Source organism: Petaurus breviceps, unplaced genomic scaffold (assembly GCF_028583685.1).
Source record: "Petaurus breviceps papuanus isolate PSGF00001 unplaced genomic scaffold, PetGlider_PUasm1.0 90654, whole genome shotgun sequence".
Lineage (NCBI taxonomy): Eukaryota > Metazoa > Chordata > Mammalia > Diprotodontia > Petauridae > Petaurus > Petaurus breviceps.
In genome coordinates this window covers 7,221,010-7,247,924 of record NW_027187301.1, presented here as the reverse complement: position 1 = coordinate 7,247,924, position 26,915 = coordinate 7,221,010, and the positions used below count along the sequence as shown (strand labels likewise).

The 26,915-nt window shown below is 40.6% G+C and overlaps 1 protein-coding gene across 2 annotated transcripts; it reads left to right on the top strand.

The window, feature by feature from the left end:
- LOC138143761 (uncharacterized) lies at positions 1 to 25,703 on the top strand. 2 transcript variants are annotated; one of them, XM_069065041.1, is made up of 3 exons: positions 1 to 1,179; positions 12,355 to 12,404; positions 13,516 to 25,703. In XM_069065041.1, exons 2-3 carry the CDS (start codon positions 12,374 to 12,376, stop codon positions 17,214 to 17,216), a joined length of 3,732 nt encoding a protein of 1,243 aa, XP_068921142.1. In that variant the 5' UTR covers positions 1 to 1,179; positions 12,355 to 12,373; the 3' UTR covers positions 17,217 to 25,703. The 2 variants fall into 2 exon arrangements, with proteins under 2 accessions (XP_068921142.1, XP_068921141.1); XM_069065040.1 differs by lacking the exon at positions 1 to 1,179 and adding an exon at positions 2,484 to 3,744.
- The last annotated feature ends 1,212 nt before the right edge of the window (positions 25,704 to 26,915 follow it).

Genomic DNA, 26,915 nt, shown 5'->3' with positions numbered 1-26,915 from the left:
ACCTTATTCCCACTTATGTCCCAGTGACACCGGCTTCCTAGCTATTTCACTTACAAGACATTCCATCTCTCTGTTCTGGGCATTTTCTCTGGTTGTCCTCCATATTTGGAACACTCTCCCCACTCTGTTCTGCCAACTGACCTTCCTGGCTTCCTTTAAATCTTAACTAAAATCCCATCTTTTACTGGGAACCTTTCCAAACCTGTCTTAATTCCAGTGCCACCCCTCTGTTCATTATTTCCTATCCGTATTGTATATCTCTTGCTTTGTATATATTTGGTTGTATTTTGACTTCCCCATTAGATAGTAAGCGTCTTGATGGCAGGGACTATCTTTTGCCTCTTTTGTAACCCCATTTCTTGTGTACATAGTAAGCACTTAATAAATGTTTATTTACTGACTAATAGAACTACCTCTTTGAGGGCGCTTTAACAGGAATCAAAACTTTAAGCTAAAAGGATGAAGCTCTCAGAAAGGAATTACACATACACTTTGGGATCTGGGGCAGTATTTTCTTAGTTGAGAAAGGGCTTCCTTTCAGACTCCCTGAGAAACAAGTTGTCCCAGACCAGCTCTAACGTTCTTTGGTTTTTATAAAATGCTCCCACAGTCTTAGACTTGAACTACAAAGTTGTTCCCATTCATGACAAAGAATTTTTTTGTATGTTCCTGGATTCTCCATTCATTTGGAGCCAAAAACATTTTATTTTGAGGATGTGAGACAAGAGGTAAACAATCCTTCAAGAAACTAGAAACAAGCTGAATTTTTGTAAAATAAGGACTAGAAAATTAATTAGTTTACATGATCACCTAGATCGATTCTAATATATTTTTCTTTCTTTCTCTCACATAGTGAACAATCCTAGTAATACCATCAGGGAACCCCCATCCCACAGTGCTTCTCAGCAGCAGGAGGTACAAAGATACAAGACAAGTAGGAAGCAGAGCATTTCAAAAGTTCCCAGATCAGGACATTGAAAAAATCTGATTTCAAGTGTTTTCAGTGGCTCAAGGTTTCCCTACTTGGTGAAGGATCTGAGAGAAAATAAATCTCCAGTAGAAATGAAACAACTGTAAGAAACTCAGTAATGAAAAGAAAAGCAACTCTGAAAGACTTAGGAATTTTGAGCAATGAACCATGACTCCAAAAGATTGAATATAAAGCAGATTCTTAGAAAGGTAATATACTATAAGTGCACAAAAAGACATGCCTTTTTCAGATACAAACAATGTGTTGATTTTTTTTTCCCTGCACTATGTTAGTTGTTACAAGGGAAAGCATTTAAAGGGCAGACAAATTATGCAGGAGGGGAAATGGGGAGTTGTGATAGTGAACAAGAAAGTAAAAAGGAGGGGAGGAAGAAAGGAAGGAAAGACAGAAGGAGGGAGGGAGGGAAGAAAGTATAGTGAAAAAGAAAAAGGAAGGAAGGAGAAAAGGAAGGAAGCAAGGAAAGTGGGAAGGAAAGAAGGAAGGAGGGAAAGAGTGTGATTGAAACATTAAAAACCACAGAAGACAGCTGAAGGAAGTTAAGCTGTGTACACAGACAAGCAGGGTAGCATTAGTAATGATGGGGGAGAAGGCAATAATTATACAGGAACTCTGATCAATATCAATGACCAGAATCCCTGCGATTCAGTCTGGAAAGAATTCAGTAGCCCCAAGCAGACTTGGAGTCAGGATTGTAAAAGTTTATTGTTCTGCTTTACAGCAGGCAAGGATTCTTAGGGAACCTGCAAACTTAAAGAAGTCACAGGTATAGTTTTTAAGGAGTTGAGGCAGTAAATCAGGTGTCAATTATGCTAACTAGGTGAGTAAGGGTGGGATTAGGGAGGAGTTAAGGAGTGGTCAGTGCTTAAAGGGACATGCACTTTTAATGTCAACTGTACAGGCATATTGCCCATAATTCACTGGGAAATAGCCCAAGGCGGGGCTACCTGGGGGTGTGGTTTTAGGCCTGAAATGTCACAAAGTCAGCTAGCGGTCAAGGGCTGACGGAGAAGTCCCTAGTCTGCCACCCATCAGTGTCATGTTTGACAAGATGGATGTTGGGAACCAAGGCTGACAGAGACTCAGTATGTGGATAATTGGCTAAGGGGTTAACTTACAGATAGTGCATTGAAGGATTCATAGACATAGCTGGTCACTTTACCAAGGGGAGATAACATTTCCCTAAGCTAAAATGTTTATAGATGGTTTAGTAAAGGATTCATAGGTATAGCTTTTTATTGTTCCAAGCAGAGATAAAAAATTCATGAGTTATTGCTGGGCAGAGTGCTGGCAGGAGGAAGGGGCAGAGTTAATGCTCTGAGGCTGGGGGGGAGGAGAATGTGATTTTTACAGACTGCTTTTACAAACTGACATTACAAACTGATAATAAAGACATAGATCCCCAGCATCCCATCAGTACTACCATATTAAGTTTTAATATATGTTTTTTTTTTAAAACCAAGTAGCCTGTAAGAATCAGAGTTTCATATACAATCCTCTTTTTCTATTCTTTGTATATGGAAACGTTCATGTTTATTGATATCTGTGAAATTCATAATTAAAATAAATAATTTTTTTTAATTGTCTTTTCAGAAAACTGTGAGTGAGGTTGATGTCTGGGAGGCAGAGAACACTAGATATGTTCCCTTGGACACCTGTAGCAGCAGGACCCAATGTTATGTCTCTATATAAAAGCAGTTCTGCCCCCTTCTTGTACCATGGGCTACTTTGGCGTTCTGGGGAAGTCTATAGACCTATTGTCAGGATAACAGTTTTTATTTTTATTAGTTTTTTTAGAGGGCAATTTCGGTTAAGTGACTTGCCCAAGGTCACACAGCTAATAAGTATGTCAAGTGTCTGAGGCAGGATTAGGATAATAGTTTTTAAATGCATAAAACAAAATGCATAGAATTAAACAGGAAACCAATTACATACATGTAATGGGAATGCAAATTTGGAAGATCTTCCCTGCCCCTAGGCTAACGTACACCAGAAGCCTGGGGAGGGAGTCTTGTTTTTCAGTAGATACTTTTTGATTGGCCAGTGGGTCAATAAGGTTGTTACATTCTCTGAGCCAGGAAAAGGCTATATAAGCCCTGATGTGTAGCTTTGTTTTGGGACTCACTTTGAGAAGTGTTCTGTGATTTGATCTGAATTCTGGGAAGCCGTTGTTGAGAGTCCCCCGGCTTTGAAAAACCCAGAATGTGGAAACCCATATGTTGACTGGGTATGGATGTAATGGTTGGACAGTGTGGAAATCTGTCTACTTGATCTGTTTCTGTCTTGATAATTCTGCCTGTATGCTTTGAAGTTCGGGTTGCTGACCTCTTTCCCCTGAACAAGGTAAACGATATATGTCTGACTGATTAAAGTAAGCTTGTTAACCCATTTTGAGTTGCTTTCCTTTAACAAAGCAGATCCAAGAACCTGTGGTAGCTGCAAACCCTGAGGACGCTTGGGGTACTTGCTGCTACAATACATAAAAAATTCATGCACAGACCCTAGGTTAAAAGCATATGTAAATACTCTTCTAAATGCATAAAATCATGATTCTTTCTTGCTATTGTAAAGATCATTAATGGGAGAATTCCTTTGCCTAAGCTTTGGTCTAAAAAGTTCAAAAAATATGTAAGGGTTGTTGATGTTGGGATATACTTGTAAGACCCTGACAAAAGACCATTTATTTTCCCCTCTGTTCTTCTCCAGAAACTTTGGTCACTGGTCTCTGTCCTTCTATGAAGAGGAAGAATGATCTGGTAATTTTCTAGCAAAGCTAAAGCAAGCTTAAGGCATGCAAATGGGGAGGAAGAACAGTGTTGGGAGAAAGTGTTGGTTATGGGGGGAAGATGGGAACTGATTTTGCTAGACTGCTTAATTTATGCCCCATTCTGTGTTCAAGTGAGCCCAAAATGGATGTGTGGATTCAGTGCCTAAACCAAAAAAGGAAGCTACATATCCCTCTTTAAATCAATTTTTTCTCTTTTGCATTTAACACACCTCCAAAAGCTTCAGGAAACATGCATAAGACATGCATTTTATTTTAACTACCCATAATCTGGGTAATAAATGTTGCCCTCAGGAGGAAGAGCAAGAGACTGGAGGTCCAAAATTCATTCAGCTTAAAGATCATAAATTTAGAACTGGAATGGGCCTTAGAGATCACCTCCTTTCATTTTACAGATGAGGAAGTGACTTGCCCAAAGTTACACAGGGAGCAAGGAACAAGAAAACAAAGGAAAGATTTTATCCCAGATGTCTCTGACTCCAAAGCAAGACATCTTCATACTATATCACGTGGTCTCCCTAAGGTTAAAAACTCATGATTTCATGCTTGACAAAACGTGAGTCCTTAGTGGAAAGTGTCTGGGGAGGGATGGAGAGTATGCAGGTAGGAGTATGGGTGTCCTATTGGTTAAAACCTACAAGAGATTGGGGCAACTAGGTGGCACAGTGAATAGAGAACTGGCCCTGGAGTCAGAAGGACCTGAGTTCAAATTTGACCCCAGACACTTAACACTTACTAGCTGTGTGACCTTGGGCAAGTCACTTAGCCCCAACTGCCCTTCATTCTCCCCTCCAAAAAGAAAAAAAAACAACAAGAAGAAATTTACTAGTTAGTATGGCTTTGAGACAGATCAACTTGTATTCAATGAACCAATTGTATGCTTGTCTCTGCACCTGTCCCTGACTGACTGGTGTCTTAGAGATGGGTGGGGCAACTCTGACTGCTGGTGGACAAAGGACAGCTAGTATTTTATGATGTCAAGGACAACTCAGCTCCCTTACCTGGGATAGAGGCACCTAAAGGCTCAGTCTAACTATAAGTAACTGGGGAAGCCTCTTTCTCTTTCCTTGCACCCTAGGACCCAAACATCTTAGGAGACAGTGCTAGTATTTCTTCATTGACTGATTATACTTTTAGCTATTTTTGTATCAGGGGATGTAGTCCCTTTGCTTTCCTCTCTTGGGAAAGCTTATTGCCACCAAGGACCAAAAGCTGCAAAAAGGACCTAGTCTGTTTCTAGCTCTTCCTGAAGTTCTTAACTGGTAAGAGGTCTTGTGGTGCTTGCTCTATGTGCTGGGAAGAATTTTTTTTTTCAGGTGTAAAAGCGATAAAATTTTCTTGTAGCCAGAAATGGAAATAGGAAAGGACTGAAGGTCTATCTGTGCTCAACAGAGAAAAGAACATGCTTATCATCTTGGCAAACCTAGATCAGGAAGCCCCTGTTGATGATCCCTCAGCAGAGAAGCAGCTGAGAAGCAAATGCAAGGCTCTGTAGAGTTGGGAGGCTTTGAAAGGATGGATTAGGCACTGAAAAGAGCTCTGCCTGACTTTCTGGAGTCAAGGGGATAGCAGGTGGGTTCAAATCCTAAAGGGTTCAAATGGACCTTGGGCAAGTCACTTAACAGTTTCCTCAATGAACAATGAGGACAGTGTGTAGTGTAATAGAGACGATAGTTAAATTGGACAGGGAGTCACGAAGATCTGGGTTCTTAATAACGATGACAGTGAGCAAATCTGTTAACTTCTCTGTGCCTCAGTTTCCTCATCTGTAAAATGAGGATCTGAATTCAATGGCCTCTAATGTCCTTTCCTGCTCTAAACTGAGGTAATCAAGGTCATTGATCCTAATCCTGATTGTGGTATCCCAAAGTGGTTTCAACAGTTTTCCAAATAATTCTCTCCCCTGCCAGAAAATATCACCATCATGATATCTTTAAATACAAATGACAATTTTAAGTATCTTGAGAAGATAATGAATTGGCATCAGGGAATTCAGGTTGGGGAGGAGAGATTTGGTACAAGATAAACACAAACTCTCAAAGATGGCTTTAAGAATTATGTTTTCTGTCTTCATTCTCACTGAGATTGTGTGAAGACATTCAAGTAAGTGTTTAGTGAGAGATTGCTAAGCAGAGATCATAAGATAAAATCTGTTGAAGTTTATGTCTGACCCACACGGGCAGTCTTGGGTTTCCCAGAGATTGTCCCTGGGCACCATAAGCCAAGATTTGCTCAGATGATAAATGTTATATATATGAAGGCTCTTTGCCAGGGTAGATATCACAAATATCAGGGAAGCTTTCTGGGGTAGAAATGTCGAAAAGGAATAAACTCAACAAGCATTTACTACAATACAAAAGCAAAAAAAAAAAAAAAACAAATCCAAGCCCCAAACCAAATAGTTTCCTCAAGAAGTTTAAATTATATTGCAGGAGTTAATATCCTCGGACCTCTGAGTTTGGGTTTTTTTTTCTCAATATTCTGATAGCTGCATTTCAGTATAATTGGTTTCCCTCATGATCCTATGCATTATTTTACCGTTAAAGACATTATTCTGAGAAGGGGTCCATAGGTTTCACGGGACCACCAAAAAGAGGCACAGGCTACCAGAAAAGGAAGAGGAAGTAGACCTTCCTCAGGAGTCACATGATCCAGCCCTGAACTTTGGGTGTCATTTTGGTGGATGCATATTGCATAGACTAGAGGTGAGAGAAAAGCCCCTCTGTGTTGGGTCAGAACTCCTAGAGCAGCCATGCTATAGATGTCTATAAGAGGACATCTATTCTTCCAAGCTTTCCAGGCTATACTGCTCTCTGGAGGAGCTCGGGAAGAAAAAGAAACTGATTTATTTATTCAGTTCTTCTCCAGACTTATTCCCTTAGTCTCTACTAGGATCTTCTTTGGTTTTTCCATTACTTAAAGGTTCAACATCATTTTGGAGATCTCTTCATTTATGTCATTGTAGTTATTGTATGTGTTGGGGTTTTTTTTTCACTCAGGCTTATTTCATCAGTTCACATATATTTTCTTCCCACATTCCTCTGGTTTCTTCATATTCATGTTTTCTTTGTCCTCACATTCTGTTACATGCATAGACTGCATTTCTTTTTTCAGTCATTCCCTAGTTAATTGGCATCTACTTTATTTTTTGTTCTTTGGTACAACAAAGAGAATCACCATGAACGTTTTGGCAAATGTCAGAATGTTTGTTTCTTTCACTTTCTTGAGGTATTAATATGTCCATTAGTGGGATTTCCAGGTCAAAGAGACAGTTTTACTCACTTTTCCTTGAATAATGCCAAGCTGACCACTTTATAGCTTTATTGACAGTAAAACAGTGTGTGCTGCCTAAAGCAATAGTTCCTGCAGCACTAATTGCCCCTATCTTTGACTTCTCTTTGTCAATCTTCAGGAAATGAGGTGTAACCTTTTAAACAGTTTGGTTAAAGGAGACAAGCAACTAGTAATACACAGTTACAGTATTATTCCCTTAAAGCTAGAGAACTTGTACAAGGAGTTAGAAGTTAATTTCTAACTGATGAACAGAGAGATCAAAAGACTTAAATATGTTTTAGAGCCATCCCAATTCAGGGTAAAAATTATGATTACAAGGAATTGACGAGGTGTCAACCTAGGACATCTGTGTTTTCTTTATCATTAACATGCCATAACATAATACATGTCCCACTAAATATTTAGATAAGAAAAGGTCCCATTATTCAAGATAGTACCTTAGGTTCAAGGTCTTATTCTTAGAAGAAAGAATGCTCCCAAGTTAGCCCTGTCTGGGGGAAGAGATACTCTCTGAGTTTACCAGGAGAACAAAGAAGCTGTTGGGTCTGTTTGGCTGTTCCCGCAAGGAGTATGTCCCAAGATAAGGGGAAATCCCACTTTTAGCCTTATCTGGTCTCTAGAGTTGCTGACATAGAAAGAGGCATTTTAAAGTAAGGCAAAGCAGTCTATTTGATTATTTCAGACTGGTCGAAAATATGATATTAAATGATTATCAGTATAACCTGAGAGTTGTTTAAATTTGCATTTCTCTCACTATAAGTGATTTGAAACATATTCTTATAATTAATGACTTACAAAACATGTTTTATTATTCATGATTTATGGAACATATTTTCATAAATCACTTATAGTTTATTAATTCTTTTTTGAAAATTGTCTTTTGGAAATTTTTGTCTTGGGTGATGGCTACTGGCTTTAGATTGACCAGACCCGTGATTTTCAGCAAGCTAGATTGCTTACATTCTCAAAAAGGACCAATAACAACAGTAAGGTGGTGTCTTCACTTGCAAGTGAATGGGATTTCAGTGAGGCAGAGCTGTGCAAAGTCATCAACCTCACTCTCTCCTCCAGAAGTCATCAGAGACCAGTGGCAAGACATAGGTCAAGATAACTGATAGTGACCCAGGATACAATGGGGGACCTTGGCCTTTTAAGCTAAAAGCAAGGGTGGGAAACCTGCAGCCTCTAGGCCACATGCGACCCTCTACGTCCTCAAATGTGGCTCTTTGACTGAATCCAAACTTCACAGAAGAAATCCACACTTAAGGCCCTAGAGGGTCACATGTGGCCTTGAGGCTTCTTTCCCAGGTCTCAGTTTGTCTGAGTAATTAAAAGCTAGGTAAGAATTGAGGCAAAAGATGGCCTAGTTTGCATTAATAAGGAGTCAGTCTGGGAGAAGACTCTCATTGTTTCTAGTCAGAACAGAAACAGTTGCTGTCTATACTCACTCTGAGCAACATAGATAGGCCTGGTAAGAGGAAATTTCACTGTCTCTGTCTCTGTCTTTTTGACTCTGTCTCTGTCCCTATCTCTCTGTTTCTTTCTTCCTCCCTCTCTCTGTCTCTCTCCTCATTCCCTCCCTCCACCCCCCCTCTCCTTCCCCCACACACACATACAGACATACAAACACACACATACACACACACAGAGTAACCTAGCTTTAATAGCTTAAATATATCTATAATGGCTTAAATATACATATATTTAATATAAACCACATATGTGTACATACGTATATGCCAATCAGTTAGTAAACATTTACTAAGTTTCTACTACATACTAGGTACTATGCTAAGAACTGGGGACCAAAAAATATGCAAAGGGCAGACCCTGAAGGAACTCAGAATCCAGTAGAGGGGACCACATGCAAATAAATACATACAAAGCAAGCTATGCACAGAATAGATGGGAAATAATGAACAGAGGGAAGGCATTAGAATTAAGAGGGGCTTGTTTCCAGTAAAAGATGGGATTTTCATTGGGATTTAAGGGAAGTCAGTAGACAGAGTGAGAAAGGAGAGTGCCCCAGACAGGGGGATAGCCAGAGAAAACTCCCAGAGCCAAGAGATGGAGTGTTTTGTTCACTGAACTGCCAGGAGAGCAGTGTCACTATAATAGAGACTATGTGTCAGGACTAAAGTGTAAGAAGACTGGAGAGGGAGGAGGGATCTAGGTGTTGAAGGGCTTTGAATGCTAAACAAAGCATTTTGTATTTGTTCCTAAAAGCAATAGGAAGCCACTGGGGTTTTTCTAGTGGAAGAGGAGAATGACATGGTCAGACCTGTACTTTAGGAAAATCACTTTAATGGCTAAATGGAGGATGGATTGGGGTGAGGAGAGACTTGAGGCAGGCAGACCCACCAGTGGGCTATTGTGATAGTCCAGGAGAAAGATGATAAGGGCCTACACTAGAGTGGTGGCAGTGTCAGAGAGGAAAAGGGAATGTATTCAAGAGATAGGACAGAGGTGAAATCAACAGGCCTTGGCAACAAATTGGATGGGGAGGGAGGTGAGACAGTGAAGAGTCTGGGTTGCCTCCTGGGTTGTGAGCCTGAGTAACTAGAAGGATGGTGGCACTCTCTACAGTGACAGGGAAGGTGAGGGGTGGGGAGTGGAAGGGAAGGGAGAGTTTAGGCAGAGAGATAATGAGTTCTATTTTGTACAGAATGAGTTTAAGATGTCTGATGGACATCCAGTTTGAGATGTCTGAAAGGCAGTTGGAGATTGGAGGTCAGGATAGAGTTTGGGGTAGGAAAGGTACATTTGAGATTCATCAGCATAGAGATGGCAATTCAATCCATGGGAGCTGATAAGATCATCAACTGAAGTAGTATAGAGGGAGAAGAGAAGAGGACCCAGGATAGAGCCCTGAAGGACATCTGTGATTAGAAGGCATGATCTGGAGGAGAATCCAGCAAAGGAGACCAAGAAAGAGTGATCAGATAGGCAGGAGAAAAACCAAGAGAGAATGGTGTCCCAAATACCTGGAAAGAAGAATGTATCAGGGAGGAGAGAGTGATCAATAAGGTCAAAGGCCACAGAGAAGTCAAGGAGAATAAGGATTTACCGATTGAGAGATCATTAGTAACTTTGGAGAGAGCAGTTATGGTGGAATGATAAGGTAAGGAGGTAAGTGAGAGGAGAAAAAGTGGAGGCACCTATGGTAGACAGTCTTTTCCAGGGATAAAGCTACAAAGGGCAAAAGAGAAGTACAATGATAGTTAGCAGGGATGGAAAGATAAAGTAAGGACTTTTTGAGGATGGGGGAGACACGGCATGTTTGTAGGGAATGAGCCAGGAGATAAGGGAATGTTTGGAAATAAGTGAAAGAGTGGAGATAACGGAGAAGACAATCTGTTGGAATGAGATCACTTGTACAGATAGAGGGATTAGCCTTTGGAGGCTAATTAGAGGAGAAAACCTGCCTCATCATGTAAGACAAGGGTGATGGAGGAAAATGTGGTAGAAGGCACCTGAGTGACAGGAAATGAAGAAAAGGGGAGAAGAGGAAGTGCATGGTTAAACGACCTCATTTTTTTCCTGTAAAATATGAGGTGAGGATCTCAGCTAAAAGAGTAGGGAGAAGGGAAAGCCACAGGAGGTTTGAGGAGGGACAAAAAACTTTGGAAGAGATGTGGTGGAGAATGTGATAATGAGTTGATAAGGGAGGTATCATAGGATTTCCTAGCCATAGTGAGGGCCCAGTTGAGGTTGTGTAACATAAATTTGTACTGTACCCAATCAGAATGGCTGTATGATTTTCTCCACTTTCATTGTGCATCTGGTGTATAGAAGCAAAGGTGGCCAAGTATGGGAGTGATCCAAACCTAAGGCCTGAAGGAGAACAAGATAGAGTTAAATTGGTTCACCAAGGAGTCAATGTGAAAAGAAGAGGAAACAGTGGCTAGTGCAAGAGAGATGGCCTGGGAGAGACTCAGTACATACAGATGTGTGCATGTGTGTATGGAGTGTCCCAAAAATCATTACATTATTTTAAACTTTAATAACAAATATATAAATTTAATATATAATAACTTAAATACATTATATATATCCATGTATGTGCATATATATATATATGTATATACATGTGTGGGTATATATACACCAGGTTGTATTGGTCAGTCCCCTGTATGTGTGTCAATTCTCTGCAAAATTTTATATATCAGACTTTTACCAGTGATGTCACATGCAAATATCGCTCCTACTTTATTATTTCTCTTTTAATCAGTTCCTTTCTTTAGAATAGATTTTACCAATGTTAGCAGCTAGATGGCACAGTGAATAGAGCACTAGGCCTGGAATCAGAAAGATTCATCTTCCTGAGTTCAAATCTATCCTCAGACTCTTACTAGCTGTGTGACCCTGGGTAAGTCACTTAACCCTGTTTGGCTCGGTTTCCTGGAGAATGAGCCAGAGAAGGAAATGGCAAACTACTCCATTATCTTTGCCAAGAAAACCCCAAAATGGGGTTACAAAGAGTCATACATGACTGAAATGACTGAACATCCCTAAATATACCAATGTTATGAGCCAACATGGGGTAGGAAAAGGGGTAGAGAAGAGGGAAGGCCTGGAAGACAGCCACTAACCTCGATTTTATTTTTTAAAGAGGTTAACCCTAAGGTAAGGAGACAATTTATCCTTAGGTTATCAGTGACTGTAGAATGAGAAATTAGGTTTAGAAAAGAAATGACCCTGGCAGGTGTAATGTTAACGGAATAGGAAGATCTTCCTTGCCCGTTAATAGGCCTGTGTGACCTGCTTTGAGCTCTGGCCACAGATATCTGTATCACAGCTGTGATACAGCCTGAGTCACGTGGAACCCAATGTGTGGGAGGAGCTTGCCCAATCCAGCAGAGAGGGAGCCTGAAACAGAGAAGGAGAGGCAGAGCAGAGAGGGAGGAATGCACTTGCCTAGGGGGACTTGTTTGTGGGGAGGCCTGACACAGAGAATGCTTGAGATGTGGGCACTTCCTGGATTGGGGATGAGTACTTTGCTAAATCTTACCTCCTGGTATCCTAATGATGTTCCAAATAAATATTTTGGTTTCACCTTTGAGGAAGAGAGAGTTTATTATATTTTGCAAATCTAGCCTGGAAATATGCATGCATATTTATAGTAGCTGCTATGTCTATTGCACTGGTCTTACAGCAGGGGAGGGTCAATTTTCATGGCAGCCAATTATTTGATTGTTACTTTTCAAAGCCCATTGGGAGGGGAAAGGGACATTAAGAGCCAGAGTACTTGCCACTTATTTGTTAACAAATTATTCCCCCCCCCCAGGAAATCCTTTAGTACCCAAATGGGGAGAAGACACAGGATGTTTCCCAAAGGTGAGAACTTTGTTTTTCGATGATCTCAAATGCCCACTTCCACATTCCACACATACATATATGTATATATATATATATATATATATATATACACATATATATACAGTTACACACACAATCACAATCTCATCTCTCTTTTTTTTTTTATCATTTTGGGTAGCATTTCTCCATTCTGTCATGATTCTATGAATCCTGAGAACCAATGAGATATAGTGAGTAGAAAGAACATTCATCTAAAAATCAGAAGATTTTTGTTCTGGTCCTGCCATGTGCTCTGGTCTTACACATGTAAACTTGGGCTATGTCACTTTAAGATCTCTGAACTTCAATGTCCTATATTTCAGTTCTGGATGTCCATCTTTTGGGTAGCTTTTGGGTAAATCACTTAATCAACTATCTGTGCCTCATTTAGTCTCATCAGTAAAATAGGAATAATATTCACACTCTGCCTAAAAAGGTTGTTGTCAGCAAGACCTGAGTTCAAATCTGGCCTTAGACACTTACTAGTCATATGACACTGGGCAGTCTAGTGACACATAACTAGTGTCATAACCTCTGTTTATCTCAGTTTTCTTATCTGTAAAATGGAGAGAAAAATAGCCCCTGGCTCCCAGGACTATTGTGAGGATAAGATGAGATAATATTTGTACAACATTTTGGAACTCTTAAAGCACTATATAAACATTAGCTATTATATTTTTACTATTATTATTACTTTATGAAGGGTTTAAGGGCAACACTCTCATTATATACTATTATATTATAATTATAATTCATGTATAAAATATATTAATTAATATCAACAATTAATTATATACAATACAATTATAATTATACATAAATAATGCTATTATTATATAAATACAATCTCCTTCATTTATCACGTAGAGTTAATGATATCTCAGAAATCATGTGAGATCAAAGGAGGCAATATGTGTAGAAACAGTTTTAAAATTGTCAAGTACTTACAGAAATGTTAGTTGTTACTGTGCTTAGAAAAGCCCATTCATTTGGTCTATTCCTTCTCTCTCTCCATGCTTCTGCCCCAGATGTTGCATATGTAAGTAGTTTTTGGCTACCCTCACTCACGCAGTATCTTCTTCATCAGCAGAACTGGTCCAGTTCCCTCAAAATAGCCTCTATCACCAGGCCTCATCAGTGCTGTTACCATGTCCCCCACATCGGATTTCACCATTCTGGGAAAAAAAATACCAGTCAAGAGCTGAACGGATGTCCCTCCTCAACAAGTCCTCTAGTAACTCCCAGCCACCACACCTTCACTTCCACAAGAATGTACAAGAGCCTCCACCTTGGCTCAAACATCCAGCTATTGTTTCCAAGACACCCCAACTTGATCATAGAGCAATGGCGGTGCCATTGCCCCACCTTCATCACCTGGCCAAACCATCCCCTCATCACAAGCACCGTACAGTGGCTGCAGTCTTACCTTTATCCAGGACTGATATCCCAACCAAAAAAACTAGTGGGGCTTTGAGTACCATTGAACAATGCCTTATACCTCCTCTTGATCCCAAACACCAGCATGATTCTCCTTCAGATCCCGACCACCGGTTGGAGAATCCTTCCGGCTCCGATCACCTTCCCAAGATTTTTCCAGCCTGCGACCATCCAAGTATTGAAGATCTAACACTTATCAACCAAAAGGACCCAACTCCACCTTATCAGACTGAGGTTCCATTAGGTGAGACCCATAGGTCCAGGGCTACTACAGTAGGCAGAGTAGTTTCTGACACCCAGGCCAAGACCAATGGGCCCTTGGCAAGAACCACTACTCAGGGGACCAGAGCTTTGCCAAGACCCAGGCGCCGGATCAAGGCTACTAATGCACTGTTAGGACTTTTCAACTTGGACCCTGTACTCCATCCACTTATAAAATCAATACCTTGTACCCTCTGGACCAGGGTCCCACATTTCAGAACATCAGTCCTAAACTATTGGGTACAGACCCAAGCTCTGAAGGCATCGCGTTATGACGTCCAGCCCAAGGAAACAGTGTCCCTTGTACAATACTTTGACCGCCATCCTAGACCCTTAGCTGTACCTACATCACATCTGAATCAGAGAAAGAGGTCTACAGCTGTATGCAGGTACAATCCTCACCTGCTACCTGCACCATGCTCTACTGCCCATGTTTCAGTTCAAACAGAGGAAGACAACTGGGAAACCACGCTGCTGAGAAAGTACCTCCTGGAAACATGTTCATCCAGTAGTGATGCGGAGCCTTCAATTACACCACCAGAGCCTTCCATTTCAGTTAAAATTGACAAAGAGCCCTGGGAAACAATATCCCAAGGAACAGACATCCAGGACACACCTCCATCTAGTCCTGACCTGGAAATCGACATGACCCCAGAGCCTACTACTGTCCATGTGGCCATCCAAACAGAGCTGGACACCTGGGACAAAACATCCCCAACAACAGACCTCCAGGAAATACTTCCATCCACTCCTGACACAGAAATTGACTTGATCCCAGAGCCTACTGTCCATGTGGCCATCCAAACAGAGCCAGACCCCTGGGAAACAATATTCCCAGAGACAGAAATGAACGAAGTCTCTTCAGCAGGCCAGGATGATATGAGAATGCCACTGGCCTCAAACCCCCAGGACAAAACTCTATCTGCCCCTCCTCAGTGGACCCCACCTCCATCCAGCCCTGACCCCTGGGCTGAGCATATGCCAGACTCCAATGCCCTGATCACACTTCATCTAGGATTAGAACAAAGGGAAACAACGCCACAGGAAACAGATCACCTGGCTATACTTCCATCCAGCCCAGATCTAGACACTAAGAATATATCAGAACCTGTCATCCATGAGTCAGTTCCAATAACACAAGAGTATTGGGAAACAATACCGCCAATACTATCGGGAATATCCAATCAGCAGGAAATAAAATTAATAGATGGGGATCATGAGACAACACCTCCACTGGGCTTGGATGACCAGGAGAGAATACTTTCTAGCCCCGGTGAGATAATGACACCTCCATCCAGCCCTTACCACCATGCTGAGGATATATCAAATCCTAATGCCCAGGCTACACTTCAACAAAAACTGCAACAGTGGGCAACACTATCAGAGGAATCAAGCCTCTGGAATACATTAATACTTAGTGAAGAGTCAGAAACTGAGAATACTCCAGTCCTCACCGATCCTATCCCAGATGTGATAGAGCAAGAAAAATTTGAAATCATAGATATAATGCCACTGAGAATAGAGCACGAGGAATCAAATCAAATAGTCGAGGATGACTGGGCAACACCACTTTTCATGGGCAATGATGACCAAGAAAATGCTCTACCTGGGCCTGACCACCAGGTCACACCACCCCTCAGCCCTGACCAGAAGCAAGAGACTGAGTATACAGCACATGACCTTGCCCAAGATTTAATTCAAACAAGCCAAGAGTCTGGGGAAACGATACCACCCAGAACAGATCTAAAGACCACAGTTCTAACAGACCAGGATGAGGAGGTAATGCCTCCAGTGGACTTAGACCCTGAAGACCCAGCTCAACTTGTCCTCGAACCCCAGGTCACATCTCCACCCAGCCCTGACCAGCAGGCTGAGGATATACCAGACCCAAGTGCCCAGGTGTCACCTCAGCCAGAACCATCTGACCCCTCTGATATAATGTCAGCAGGAACAGAGTTTCAAGACAACATTCTAGGAGACCAGGGTCAAAGCGTAACACCACCATTGAGCTTAGACCATGAGGAAATGACTCTATCTAGCCCTGACCCAGTGGTAACACACCCATCCAGCCCTGACAGGCAGTCAGAAGCTGCTGAAGATCTCAATCCTCAGGCTGGGTCTCCAACAGATAGAGAACATTCATCAAAATTGTCCAAGGGTCAAGAGCAGGTCACATGCCCACCTAGTTCTAACCCTTCAGTTACTCTTCCATCCACCTCAAAAAACGAGACTGAAGCTGGAACAGAAGTCACCAACGTGCCAAGCATACCACCAGAAAATTTGGATGATGAGAAAGCAGTCCCTCTGAGCCCTGACAAGACCATATCGCCATCAAGTTCCCACCACCAGACTGAGGGTCCAACAGGTTGTGACCACCAGCCTGAGACTGAGCTGAGCTCCGACCACCAAGATGAGGTTGAATCTGGGCTCCCACATCAGCTCCTAGTGCAAAAGAGACAGAGTGAATTGCGTTTAAATTATATAGAACCATACACCATCGAGGCAGGAGCTGTCTCTGACAAAACTGTGCAATCCATCATCAATTCCATCCCTCAGGAGAAAATAAAAAATGACATCTGTGAGCAGATTCTCCTCCCTCCGAGTCTTGATGGTTATAGCCCATGTGATTATATGGTCTGCTTAATTTGTGCCTCTTGGATCCCAGATGGCTGCCCACATGAGGGGATGAAATATCCATGTGAAGCACAGCTGCTGGCCATTCCAATACCTATGCCCATGTCTGAGGAGGAGATGAATGTGAAATTTGTCCTCAAATGCCCCCAGGCAACAGTCTCCTCCCTTTTCAACTCCTCAAACACCCATAGCCATTTGAAAAAGTCATCAGAAGGTGCAGAATCATCTCACTCAGACCCTGTGGTCCCTGTTCTTTCAAGGCCAAAGTGGTTTCACTTCATACTAGGCAAGTCTCTCCCACAAGGGAAGAGGGACATCACCAGAAGCCCAGAGCTGTCCACAGACAAGGTCCTTGAGGAGGAAAGCAGCAGCAAAGATGGGGAGAAGGCCAAGGAACATCGGACGTCTTTCAGTTCTCTCCTGGAGAGATTTCAGTGGAGGCAAAAGGAAACTAAATGACTCTTTATTTTGAAAGGAATTGATCCCCCTGTGTATTTTTGATATTTGTGTCTTATTTTTATTGTTATTTGAGGTGTTGCAAAGGGAAATGATAAAACCTGTCTCTTCAGTTTAAGAGGGGACAGACTGCAGGGAGTAAATTTTCTATATCTGCTTCTCTTTCTCATTCCATAGTCTATGGGGCCCCCTGTCATATGCCTGGGAGGACATGAACAGTAGTCATATGGGATGGGCATGCATGGATGGATTGCAACCTGCATCTTTGGTAGAACTATTCAAATCAATGAAATCATATGTATAATTGAGTATTGAGCCAGACAAATTGTACTTAGAATTAATGGCTCCCCATAGGTCAGAAAAACTTCATTCTTTGCCTTCCTCACACTCTATCTTATAGCAATTTAGTGAATGTTTTCCTAGGTTAAACTATGACTGTATGTAAAATCTGTAAACCTCTTTATCCTAGATCACTTCTTCACCTAAGTCCCACCTTCAAAGGAAACACATACATTACAAAATCACAGGATTTTAGAGTTGGGAAAGGGACCTCAGTAACCACCTAATCTGATCCATTTCCACAAAATTCTCCACTATGATATACTCCAAAATTGATGGTCTTCTAGAAAGGAACTCATGACTTCATATGGCAGCCCATTCTATTTTGGGAGAGTTGTAACTATTAGAAAGTTTTTCCTTGCATCAAGACTCTCTCTGGCTCTGATCTACTCTTTACTCCTGTTTTTACCCACTTGGGGGTGAACAGAAAAAGTAAAATATCTTTTCAAATGTTTGAGGAAAGCTTCCCCCACTCACCCCTGCCCCACCCCCAGACCAAAGACTTTGTCTTCTCTTGTCCAGTCTAAACATTTTCAGTTCCTTGAAGGGGTCCTCAATGGCATAGATTCCAGCCTCTTCATCATCCTGGTTGCCTTCTTTTGGACATTCTCAAGGCCACCAATCTCCTTCCTTAAATTGAGATACCCCAACCTGAACCCTGTACTGCAGAATGTAGTATGACCAGAATAGGACTCAACAAAATTGATCAGATCTCTCTTTATTCATAGAAATTATACTTCTGAATGCAGTCCAAGATAATATTCATTTTTTGAATATCATACCATACTGTTGAATCATTTTGAGCTTGCAATCCCCTGAAATCCCACAGATCTTTTACATTTTTTTGACAAACTGATTTTTAACCATGCCTCTCCCATTCTGTGCTTCTAAAGTTGAATTATTTTTTTGAACCTAAGTATAAGGCTTTATTTTATTTGTCCCTATTAAATTTCATCTTGTTAGATTTTTGCACTAAGTCGTAGCTTGTCAAGCTCTTTTTGAACCCTGAAATGTCATCCAGTATGTCAGCCATCCCTCTCAGCTTCGGGTATTTGAAAATTTGATAAAAATGCCACCTATGCCTTTGTGTAAGTCATTGACAAAAATAGTGACCAGCACACACAAGCACAGATCCCTGGGACACTACACTAGAGACCCTTCAGGTTCAATTCCATTTCAATTCCATTCATTACAAGTGTCTACTATGGGCCACACACTGGGCTAAGAGCTAGAGATATAAATAAGGAAAAAGAAAGTTCTTCCCTTCAAGGAGCTTACGATTTAATACAGGAAGACAATACACAAAAGGAAGTAAAAAAGGCAAGAAAGGCCACCAGAGGTCCAGCTGCAAAGTAATGTCAAATTGACATTGGACCATTAGAGCCATTGTTTGAGTCCTACCATTCAACATCTGAATACATCTATTTGTACTATATTTCTCTACTGTTAACATAAGAAAAGTATGACATTTTATCAAAAATTTCACTTAGAATCAAGGTGATATCATGGCCATAGTTTCGTACTTCTAATGTATTAGTATTTCAAAAGATCTGTCATTTTATCAGTATGAATAATTCTTCAACCTTCTAATAAGATGAAAGACAAATTCATCCTGTTGTTAACCTTCTGGCGGGGAGCATGTCCGAACACAGGTCAACCAAGAATTTATTAAGCACCTACTATGTGCCAAGCACTGTGCTAGGCACTGGGGATACAAATACAAAGAAACAATCTCTTCACAAGAAATGTGTGTCCTATGCCTTCTAATGGAGAAGACAAGTACTATACACACACATTTATACATATAGACACACTATATATACATATGTGTGTGTGTGTATAAAACATAAAAAGAATAACTACAAATGCCAAGCTGGTTGGAAGGGCACTAAGCAGTTGGGATCAGGGAAGACAATGTAGACAGTGGTGCTTAAGCTACATCTTGAAGAAAAAGAGGGAGATGATGAGGTGGAGGTGAGGAAGGAAGGTATTTCAAACCTGGTGGATAGTATAAGAATGGGAGATGGAGCATCATATATAAGAAGTAATAAGGTGGTCGTTTTGGCCAGGTCATAAAGTACAGAATGAGGAGAAACCAATGAGGCTGGAGAAATGAGTTGGATTGGGTAGTAAAAAATTTTAAAAACTAAATACAGAAATATAAATTTTATCCTAAGGGCAAAAAGGAGTCACTGCAGTTTACTGACTCAGGGAATGACATGGTCAAATCTGAGCTTAAGGAAAATCACTATGTGACCACCCCAGCACTTAGCATAGTGTTGGGCACATAGTAGGCACTTAATAAATGTTTATTAATCGATTGATTGCCTAGAATGGGGAGAAACTTGAGCCAGGAAGACCAATTAGAAATCTGTTGCAAAAATTCAGGTCAGATTAGATGAGTGTTTGAACCAAGATGGTAGCTGTATGAATAGAAGGGATCAGATTCAAGAGATGCTATGAAGATAAAAATGGCAAGATTATCAATTAATTGGCTATGTGGAATGAGAGAAAGTAAAGAGTTGAGGATCTTTTGATGGAAATGAGGTTTGGGAAAGGGTAGGGTTTGGGGGGAAAGATAATGAGTTCAGTCTAGGATATATTGAGTGTGATATCTCTCTGGGATATTAAATTTATTTTTTAAATTATATATTTAGTATTTTTTTTCCTAATCACATATAAAAACAATTTTTAGCATTTATTTTTAAAATTTTGAGTTCCAAATTCTCTCCCTCCCCCCAGTCCCCATCATTGAGAAGGTAAGCAATTTGATATAGGTTATACATGTGTAGTCATGCAAAATATATTTCCATATTAGTTAGACTGTAAAAAAAAAATAGACCTCTTCCCCCCATCCCATCCCCCAAAATAAAACAAAAGAAAAAGAGTTTTTAAAAGTATGCTTCAGGGCAGCTAGGTGGCAGAGTGAATAGAGCACTGTCCCTGGAATCACGAGGACCTAAGTTCAAATCCAGCCTCAGACACTTTACACTTACTAGCTGTGTGACCTTGGGCAAGTCACTTAACCCTAATTGCCTGCCTTGCCCCTTCCAAAAAGACAAAAACCAAACAAAAAGTATGCTTCGATCTGTATTCAGACTCCATCAGTTCTTTCTCTGGGGATGGATAGCATTGTTCATCATAATTGGGACATTTAATTTAAAAAGTCCAATAGGCAACTTGCCACGAGCCGCTCAGTGTCCTGCACTAGGCATGGTCAGAGATGTTAATGAGAATGAACCAGGCCATATGGGTAGTTCAAGTTATGATAAATTGTTAACCTTCAATCTAAAAAGAACTACAATGCTCACATATGACTCAAAAAAATTAAATTTAAGTTTTAGATTCAAGAAAACTCAGCTTTCGTGTTCAAATTGCTTAGATCACAAATTGAAACTGAGCTTGATAATACTTATCTCACTCCAAATATCAGCATGTGCAAATTCTTATGATTGTAAATATTTGGTAGTTGATTTTCTCAATTCATGTTTAGCTTTAAACAGCAAAGATTATCCAGCCTTCCAAGTTACCAAAACAGAAGTGTATGATGAAAAAGTGTTTACTGTCACATGGACATATTGTAACTTTTTTAAAGGCAGGCTTATGAGTAACATCCATTTGCCAAAAACTATTAGATTATAAACTTCTAAGATTAATATCGGTGGAAGAGGGGGGAGGTATGTGAGGAAGGCATTTTGTGCACGATTTAACTATTTGCCTGGCCTGTTCTCGAGTAATGGGCCCAGGCCAAGATATATGAGAGTAAACATGAGAAATAGAAAAAGGATTTTTTCTATTGCTTGCCACTTGTTGCAACTGGAAAAGTTATAATAATACCTAATATTTTCAGTCTCAATGTTCTTTAAAGTATAAAAACAATATTTACTATCCAAAAAAACATTAAGGGATTGAGGCTGTTAAGAGACATACAATACCTAACATTTCATTTTTTTGGGTAGAGGAAAAAGGAGTAGAAATAACTCTTTTAGTTATCTTTATTTGAGGCATCAGTAAAAGCCTTATCCATTTTTAAAGGAGGAGAGAAGGATGTTATTTGTGGAATGAACCATTGTTGATAAGAAACTTTATCAGGAAGGGTCTTCTTAGATTAGCATTTCAATTTGGGTGTAACATAAGGTTGCTGAATATGGATAGGGGAGAGTCTGAGCTTGTACTTGCATGTTGTCTTATGTTAAGATTTAGGGAAATTGGGGGTTGGGTCTCCCCTTATAGTAGTGAGCTGGTGTGTAACAATCTTATTTATATCTCCTAATAATTTTTGAAAGTCATTTAAAGTTTTCAAGTTATCTCTTCGGATTACTATTTTTGAGGCTCAATAATTTAATCTCTCATTTTATGTCCTAAGTAATTGTATGGACATTACAAGTAAATTTTATCAGGGGCTATGACTAGCCTGTATTGAGATAAACTAACTTGAGTGGCTTGGAGTATTTGTTGAAAAACTTACTTTTGGGGGACGACTAGGTGGAGCAATGAGTAAAGCACTGGCCCGGAGTCAGGAGGACCTGAGTTCGGTTCCAGCCTCAGACACTTAACACCCACAAACACACACACACACACACACACACAAAAACTAGCCATGTAACCTTGGGCAAGTTACTTAATCCCAATTGCCCTCCAAAAGACAAAAAAAAAACCAACAACAAAAAAATCCTTACTTTTGAAGGATGTGCACACAAGGTGTCATTCATATAATGGATAAGATATGCACAGGGATATTGATCTCTTATAGGTTCTAATGCCTGTACAATTTTTTTGGCACATGAGAGGGCTATTTTTTTTTCATCCCTTGTGAAGGAATGGAAAAAGCAAAATACTCGGGTGGCTAGGTGGCGCAGTGAGTAAAGTGCCGGCCCTGGAGTCAGGAGGACCCAAGTTCGGTTCCGGCCTCAGACATTGTAAGGGTTATGGGATTTAAAGATCTTCCATGCCCCATTGGACTTGCTGACGTAGCAGGAAGGGGTGGAGCAAGAGGAAGCAGAAGCCAAGCTAGAGTTCCTGTGGTGGCTAACAGTAGTGGTGACAGGCAGCAGCAGCAGAGGCAGTGTCAGCACGAAACCCTTTTTGAGTCAGCCAGAATTTCTGCTAAGGACTCCTACTGAGGACTGCCAGGGGCCGGCGCTGCTGGGAGCACGCTTCCTGGGCGCTGCTGGGAGCACACTTCCTGGACACTGGATGGTTTCTGTGAGTGGGGAGAGGAGGACCTTTGCCTGAGGTAGCCTGTTCTGTTTTAAAGGCTTGAGAATGTGGGTGCATTCTTCTTTATCTACCTGTGCCAATTTCATAACTACTCTGATGGCTTTGACTTTCTGGTTTTGGGACTCAGTCTTTTGGTATTTTAATAAATATTCTCTCTTTATCCCCCATATTTTGTGATTGATAACTACATCAGAATATCTGTAATTTCCATAGGAATTGTGAATATTGGGGCAGAGCCAAGATGGCGGAGTAGAAGCACGGACCCTCCCACGGCTCCGGCTTCCACCCTCCCCAATCCATGTAAAAAGGGGACTCTAAACAAACTTTGGAGCTGCAGAACCCACAAAATGACACAGAGAAGCTAACCTCCCACTGAGAACAGCCCGGCAGGCCGGCAGGAATCGGCCAGCGCAAAGCTCTGGGAACCGAGCCCAGCCCCACGCCGAGGCATTAGCCCCAGGGCGGGCCTGACCAACCGCCAGCCAGAGGGACTCCAGATCAGCAGCAGCTGTGGCCGTTTCCAGATTTATCAATACATAGATGCGAAGGACAAGTTCTAATAAGGAATAATAGCAGGCGACGGCGCGGTGGCCTGCGCGGGAAGGTATGGCGGCAGTACGGTGGGCGCAGGCCGGGAAGGCGCAGCAGCCTGTGTGGGAAGGTATGGCGGACGCAAGTCTGGAAGGGGCCTGATCAACTCAGAGGGCAAGTCTTCCCACCAACCACAAGGTCCACTACCAGGCCTATCACCAAAGGGCTGGGACTGGAAAGAGCAAGGTAAGAAGCAAATACAGTGGCCCCTATACTGGACAGCAAACACTCCTGGGGCTACCACTTCATAGCCCAGAAATCCTTTTTTTTTTTTAAAGCCCCTTTCAGGACCTCCAAAGACAAGGATGGCAGAGTGAACCCCACTTGCTCCAAACCCCGCCTCTGACCCTGAAAATATAGTAACTCTTGCCCCAGGGCAAAACCCTCTACAGTAAAGGCTTGGGATCCTAGAGGAAGGGTGTGGCTAGGACACTGCCTCAAAATGGGTAGAAAGCAGACTACAAAGACAAAGACTCTAGAGTCCTACTATACTCAGAGGGAAGAACCAACCTCAGAGGGAGACACTGTGGACTCCACACCCACAGCTGAGACTTCAACAGGGAATGGATCCCAAGCACAGAAGCCTCTCCTAGATGAGATCAAAAGGAACTTTGAAAGCAAAATGAGAGAGATAGAAGACAAAATGAATAATTCTCTCAAAATGAAAATAGCAGAATTCGAAAAACATTATAATGAGGAAAACATCTCTCTAAAAAGAAAAGTGTATGATATGGAAAAGGAGCTTCAAAAATTAACCAAGGAAAATGATTTGCTAAAAACCAGAATTAAACAAACGGAAACAAATAACTCTATGAGGAACCAAGAACTAGCCAAGCAAAACAACAAAAATGAAAAATTAGAAAAAGAGGTAAAATACCTCAAAGAAAAAATAACTGACCTGGAAAACAGATCCAGGAGAGATAATCTGAGAATCATAGGCCTACCAGAAAATTATGATGAAAAAATGAGCCTGGACAACATTCTCCAAGAGCTCGTTAAGGAAAACTGCCCTGAGATACTAGAACCTGAGGGGAAAATAGAAATCGACAGAATCCACTGGACACCTGCTGTAAGAGATCCCAAACTGAAAAATCCTCGAAATGTTGTGGCCAAACTCCAGAACTACCAGATAAAAGAGAAAATACTTCAAGCGGCCAGAAAGAAACAATTCAAATATCGAGGGTCCACAGTGAGGATTGCACAGGATTTGTCAGCCTCCACACTGAAAGATCAGAGGCAGTGGAATACAATTTTCAGGAAGGCAAAACAGCTCAGATTACAACCAAGGATCACATACCCAGCAAGACTGAGCATATTCTTCCAGGCAAAGAGATGGTCATTCAATGATATAACAGAGTTCCAGACCTTCTTGATAAAAAAGCCAGAACTCAATGGAAAATTCAACCTCCAATTACGAGAAGCAACAGTGACTTAGAAAGGTAAACAAGGAGAAAATACATCATTTTAGAGGGAAAGAGGGGAGGGAGAGGAGCTTCCCATGAGATCTGTTCCTGTCATTGTTGATGCGAAGAAAAAATAGCATACCTCATTAAGTATAACAATATCCTACAGGCAGTAGGAGGGGGAAAGGGTTACAAAAGGGGGTGGTAGTGATTTGTAGGGAGGGAAGTAGTAAGGGGAAAAGGGGAGGAAAAGGGAGGGGGGGCCGAAAAGGGAACACTGAGGGAGGTGGTGGTCAAAAGGAAAACTATTAAGGGGAGGAAGGGAGAAGGGAAGGAAAATATGAACATTAACAGGGGCAGGAATAGGATGAGGGGAAAGAAACAGATAACAATCATAACTGTAAATGTGAATGGAATGAACTCTCCTTTAAAACGGAGATGGATAGCAGAATGGATTAGAAATCATAATCCTACAATATGCTGTTTAAAAGAAACACATTTGAAACAGAGGGATACACACAACGTAAAGGTAAAAGGTTGGAGTAAAATATATCATGCCACAGCTAAAGTAAAAAAAGCAGGGGTAGCAATCCTTATCTCAGATAAAGCAAATGCAAAAATTGACCTAATTAAAAGAGATAAGGAAGGAAACTATATCCTGTTAAAAGGCACCATCGAGAATGAAGCAATATCACTACTTAACATATATGCACCAAGTGGTGTAGCATCCAAATTCCTAGAGGTGAAGGTAAAGGAATTAGAGGAAGAAATAGATAGCAAAACTATACTAGTGGGAGACCTTAATCTCCCCCTATCTGAACTTGATAAATCCAACCTCAAAATAAACAAGAAAGAAGTTAAGGAGGTGAACGGGATTTTAGAGAGGATAGGTATGATAGATCTCTGGAGAAAACTGAATGGGGATAAAAATGAATATACTTTCTTCTCAGCAGTTCATGGCACATATTCAAAAATTGACCATGTTCTAGAGCATAAAAACCTCACAATTCTATGCAGTAAGGCAGAAATATTAAACACATCATTCTCAGATCATGATGCAATAAAAATTATATGCAATAAAGGGCCAGGGAAAGACAGACTAAAAACTAACTGGAAATTAAACAATTTGATCCTAAAGAATGAGTGGGTCAAACAAGAAATTATAGAAACAATCAGTAATTTCATTCAAGAGAATGATAATAATGAGACAACATACCAAAATCTGTGGGATGCATTAAAGGCAGTTCTTAGGGGAAGTTTTATATCCCTGAGTGCATACATGATTAAATTAGAGAAAAGGGAGCTCAACGAATTGGGCATGCAATTAAAAAACCTAGAAAAAGAACAAATTCAAAATCCCCAATTAAATATTAAACTAGAAATATTGAAGACTAAAGGAGAGATTAATAAAATCGAAATTAAGAAAACTATTGAACTAATAAATAAAACCAAGAGCTGGTTTTATGAAAAAACCAACAAAATTGATAGACCCTTAGTCAATATGATAAAAAAAAAAGAAAGAAGAAAACCAAATTATGAGTATCAAAAATGAAAAGGGTGAATCTACCTCCAATGAAGAGGAAATCAAAACAATAATTAGGAATTATTTTCCCAATTGTATGCACATAAATTTGACAATCTTAGGGAAATGGATGAATATTTAGAAACATACAAGTTGCCCAGATTAACTGAAGAGGAAGTAAATTACTTAAATAATCCCATCTCAGAAAAAGAAATTGAACAAGCCATCAGTCACCTCCCTAGGAAAAAAAACCTCCAGGGCCAGATGGATTCACTAGTGAATTCTATCAAACATTTAAAGAACAATTGATTCCAATACTCTACAAATTATTTGGAAAAATTAGTGAAGAAGGAGTCCTACCAAATTCTTTTTATGACACAAATATGGTACTGATACCTAAATCAGGAAGAGATAAAACAGAGAAAGAAAATTATAGACCAATCTCCCTCATGAATATAGATGCAAAAATTCTAAATAAAATACTAGCCAAAAGACTACAGCAACTTATCTCAAGAATAATACACTTTGATCAGGTAGGATTTATTCCAGGAATGCAAGGATGGTTTAATATTAGGAAAACCATCAGTATAATTGAGCATATCAACAATAAAACTAGCAGAAACCACA

What these genes read in the sequence shown, in the direction of transcription:
- LOC138143761 (XM_069065040.1), top strand. An exon ending in ACACAGGATGTTTCCCAAAG is followed by an intron (nt 12,405 to 13,515) that starts GTGAGAACTTTG and finishes CTTCATCAGCAG; the next exon opens with AACTGGTCCAGTTCCCTCAA.